The 4,354-nt window shown below is 46.2% G+C and overlaps 1 protein-coding gene across 1 annotated transcript; it reads left to right on the top strand.

Moving 5' to 3' along the window:
• Positions 1 to 2,521: 2,521 nt before the first annotated feature.
• LOC126560418 (uncharacterized) lies at positions 2,522 to 3,425 on the top strand. Its single transcript, XM_050216378.1, has 2 exons — positions 2,522 to 3,270; positions 3,362 to 3,425. Exons 1-2 carry the CDS (start codon positions 2,522 to 2,524, stop codon positions 3,423 to 3,425), a joined length of 813 nt encoding a protein of 270 aa, XP_050072335.1.
• The last annotated feature ends 929 nt before the right edge of the window (positions 3,426 to 4,354 follow it).

Genomic DNA, 4,354 nt, shown 5'->3' with positions numbered 1-4,354 from the left:
AGTGTTTTTTTTTGTCGTTTCTTTGAAAAGAAAAACATGGAAACCTTGGAGCGTGCCACAACCCCAAATCAGTCCGCCGTCCGAATCTGACTCCGTGTGTACCGGTGCGGCCGTGTTCAAAATAATCTTATGATGTCGTACAAGCAGCGTTGACAGCCTTGCGGAGAGAGGGTTCCTGGGGGTGGGTAGAACTTGCGGGATAATGAGTATTGTTAAGAATAATCTACATCGGGTCTGTCTAGAGCACTCTTCTACCGTCTGCAATCAGCATCGCCGCCATCACGTCCGCACGACTTTCTCTGAGTAGTACAAAAAATGATGCCCATCATGCAAGAATGGACAGCTCGCGATGATTAATCGCGCGGGGATTGGCAAACAAAACCGCGAAGCAGCATTTGTGAAATTAAATACGTAAGCAGCAGAACGATCACCTACTCTTGGCAGGAGAAGAAAATAATGCTAGCAAAAGAGAGCGCGGAACACGCGGAGAAAGAATCAGAAACTACACACAGAAAGGAAAGGCCACCGTCATCCAGTGGCAGCCTGCCGGGCTACGATTCCGTTATATTCCACGACCTACTTTTCCGGTGAATGTCGTTATCGAGCACATGTCGCATTTGATACGCAGCGGGACACACTACTCACGTACGATCCGAGAGTCGGGAAGGTGGTTAGCGAAGAACGCAAACCTAGCGAGTGATATTTTGATGTTTGCCTTGCGTGTTGAAGGTGATTCGCATCACCTGCTTTTTTTGGGAGGTTATTTACATTTGGGCCGAAATGGTAGAAGGGTTTGGAGCATGGACAATTGTTGTCAGAGGTTCGAGAGATAATCTAGATCACCTTGATAAGGTTCTAAAAATAGCATCATCTAGATGCATATCTCGGATGTACCAGTTCAAGAATCTTCAACGTAAGAACAAAATCTTTCTCATAGCTTCAATTTCTACCGATTCAGCGGTGAAACAAATAAATGCAATTCTATTTAGCTTAATTGCACTCTCGTCTGCTTCATTGTGGACTCATATTTGCTGGCGTCATTAGGCAGTGAAACAAAAGCCCTCGAATCCAAGCAAGTCAGAAAAGTAAATAAATCCTGCTCTTGTGCATTCGGACACTACCACGAAGAAGCCAGCCAAAGTACCGTTTCAACCCTCGGCCGTCCACCGTCGACACAAAATTGGTCCGGTTGGAGCTCGTGACAGCTTCCGGCGAAGGTCATTTTTCTGTGGTCAATGATACTGCCCTGGGTTATGTTTCCCGATGTTGGAAAAGAGCCTACGCTATGATCGCTTGTTGGAAGCACATCAACCACCGAAAATATCCGGATAGTGTCAATTATCGTATCGTCCAGCGAATCCCACCAAAACATTTCATCCCACCCCAAACGGATGTCACAGTTTGAATCCCGAACCAAGCGCGCCCAGAAGCGAACCGCAATCGATCGAAACACCAACAAACGACGAGCTTGAGCTTTCACGCAGAGCTAAAACAAACTCGAAATGAAGAAAAAACGGCAAAGAAACGGTTAGTTTCGTTGACCCCTAAGGAAGGCTTCGAGAGGGAGACGGGGACGAAAGCTCTCGCGTCCGATGGGTGAATTGGATAAGTGCAGGTAGATGGTTCGAGGCCAGTGTCCCTCGCACCGGTAACCTGTTCGGGGTGAACCTGGAGGATGTGGTTCTTTGCATCTCTGTCTCTTCTCGAGGGTTTTTGGACGTACGTTGTCTAGGCTTTCTCTTGCTAGATGATTTCTAACAAGTGGTATTGATGTTTCACCGTTTCCTTACGCCTCTCGCTTGCGATTGACCCTTCTTCGCTCTCGAGCATGTTTTGGTTGGATCAAGCTGAGGGACAAAAGACAAGAGAAGAGCGCTATGGGGGAGTATATTAAGGGTAGAACGTGCTGTGAAAGTCGTAGGGATCTTTTGCCACAGTGAGTAACGAATATAACGCTTTGTTGATTGACCTTCCTCGGACTCTTGTCATAGTCAATTGGGAAATCTTTTGGGAGACTTGTGACGAAATTTTATGGATCCATGTTGATCGGCGTTATTGGACAAAATCACCAGTTATCATATCTTTGTCAGGACGAACGTAAGATGAAGCCAACAGTTGTCCAACACTGTACATAGGAACCGACGCAAACGCTGCAATACATAAGAAAACCAGAATGGACACCTCCTCCAGGGGGTTGCCCTTGCCCACAGAATTGCACGTGAGAATCGAGATTTTATGATGACTGCTTGGGGCTAGTAGCTCCACGAAGAAAGCGCTTTCACGAGAGATCGAGTTGCGGATTATGGTGGCGATCGCCCGGACGTTCTTCCAGAGAACGGGAAAAACAACACCCAATTCTGCAATTCGAACAGGTTGGATGCTGGTGGTCCATCGCTAGAACCATTCACTCTAAATCTGGCTGCGTTCGGAGCAGCATCTCGGACTGCTGCTGTGTAAGCGATCCTAACCGTCATCGTCCACTAGTTTTGTTGTGCGCGTTTGTGTAACTCACTTCTCGACCATGGGTGGCCTGCGCTGGAGTGATCGCTCGGTAACCGTTTGGCTTCTGCTTGTGCTAACAGTGGTTCGAATCGACTCCCTACCCTTAACGACCTTCCTCGACGACGACAGTGATTATGACGATAGCTTCGAGAATGACTACGATCTAGTGTTTGATCAGCGTCAGAACGGAACGGCTAACGTGCGTGTATCGGTGGACGGTGTTATGCTAGCACTTCCGGCACCAGAAATGTCTCCTTCCGCTACACTTGCCGGGGCAACACTGTTGGATCTGTTTGCATCTCAACTGGCTGCTGCTGGCGAGGGCGAAGAGGACGACAGTTCGGAGGAAACGTACGGAACCATATCGGGATCAACATCTTCCGGTGTGACTGGAGCAAGTTCATCCACCTCTAGTAGTGTTGTTCCCACAACAAGTACTACGACGGTAGCTCCAGCATCCGATCCGCTGATCGTCAATGACTTCGCTTACCAAGCGCTCCCTGCCAATCTGCCCGCAAGTTTGATCGGCCAGGGTCTATCGTTGTTCTTCAATCCGAAGCATGGCGAGATTCCGTTCCGTCTCAATACTGCATCAGAGTCAACGAATCCGGCAATCCCGGTAGTACAGACCAAGCTCGATAAAGTGTCTGCAGCGCGTGATCCAGAGCTAACCGACTCGAAGGAGGATAGCCGTGATATCGCTGAACCAGCTGCACAAGAATCGCCCAAACAGCTGTCCGGAAAGAAGAAGCGTAAGCATAAGCGAAAGTAATTATTGTTCCCTCGGCAGGACTTCAGCTGTGTGTGTATAGCCATGTGTTATTAGTTAAATTGTAACGGTTTTTATTTACTTTCCCAGGTACAAGGTGCGCATTGCCAACCTGCTGAGACCGTTACTGCAACGTACCGTGTTGGTTCAGTGAAGTCGTCCTTCTTCTGGTGGCTTCTGTTGTGATAAGAACATTATGAAAGGGAGGAAATAACTTGACTGAGGACTTACATGACAGGGTAAATAGGGTAAATGGATAAAAAAACATGGGAAGATCACATTACCGCGAAACGAACTACACATTCGCAAGCCACAACTAATCCCTAGCAAAGTAAGAAACATGCATTTATTGTAACATTGAGAATACTTCAATAAAAGCTCGTAAATTAAGGTAAAATAAATTTAATGAAAATATATCATTGAAAAATGCATACTTTTTGACCGATCTTCACGTTCTCCTTCGATCATCTTCCACGGTCCGTTGTTCTGTGGAACGTCGCGGGATGCCGTCAATAAACAAGGAACCTGTTTTTGAGGTTTCAATGCTCTTGGGTCAATATCTTAGCTAACAGTTCTTCTTTGGAGAAAGAAAAAAGAACAATATTATTTGAGCCACTGACCTGTTGAAAGAAGCAGAGGCAAAAACTGGGTCAAGTTTGAGTTTGGTGGACGCTAAAAATTAAGGAATTTACCTTAGAATTATTTTTCTCGCTTGGCTGAACTAAGTCATGCCGGACATCGAATGGCCTACAAGACATGCTGATAACCACGTAGTTGGATAATCAAGTCCTCACTACGGGGAAACAGTCCGAATGGGATTTGAACTCCGATCGTACCGTGTGAAGACCGTGTGTTTTTAACTAGAATTCTACAATTTTTATAGCTTCCAACCAATTTTAAATCATTATTGGCATTTTTTGTTGATTTAGACGACTCAAATTCCTCAAGGCAATAAGCAACAATCGTTTCAAACTCAGCACCGTTGACGAGGCCAATAAAACAAGTGAAGAACGGCAAGATCACTTAATCTACCATGAAATTGACGTCCATTAACAGCTTAATCAATTCACCGCGGGATTCACT

The sequence above is a fragment of the Anopheles maculipalpis genome, chromosome 3RL, assembly GCF_943734695.1.
Source record: "Anopheles maculipalpis chromosome 3RL, idAnoMacuDA_375_x, whole genome shotgun sequence".
NCBI classification, from domain to species: domain Eukaryota; kingdom Metazoa; phylum Arthropoda; class Insecta; order Diptera; family Culicidae; genus Anopheles; species Anopheles maculipalpis.
This window is presented reverse-complemented; position numbering and strand designations above follow the sequence as displayed.

What these genes read in the sequence shown, in the direction of transcription:
- LOC126560418 (XM_050216378.1), top strand. Translation starts at nt 2,522, where the DNA reads ATGGGTGGCCTGCGCTGGAGTGATCGCTCGGTAACCGTTTGGCTTCTG. An exon ending in AAGCGTAAGCATAAGCGAAA is followed by an intron (nt 3,271 to 3,361) that starts GTAATTATTGTT and finishes TTACTTTCCCAG; the next exon opens with GTACAAGGTGCGCATTGCCA.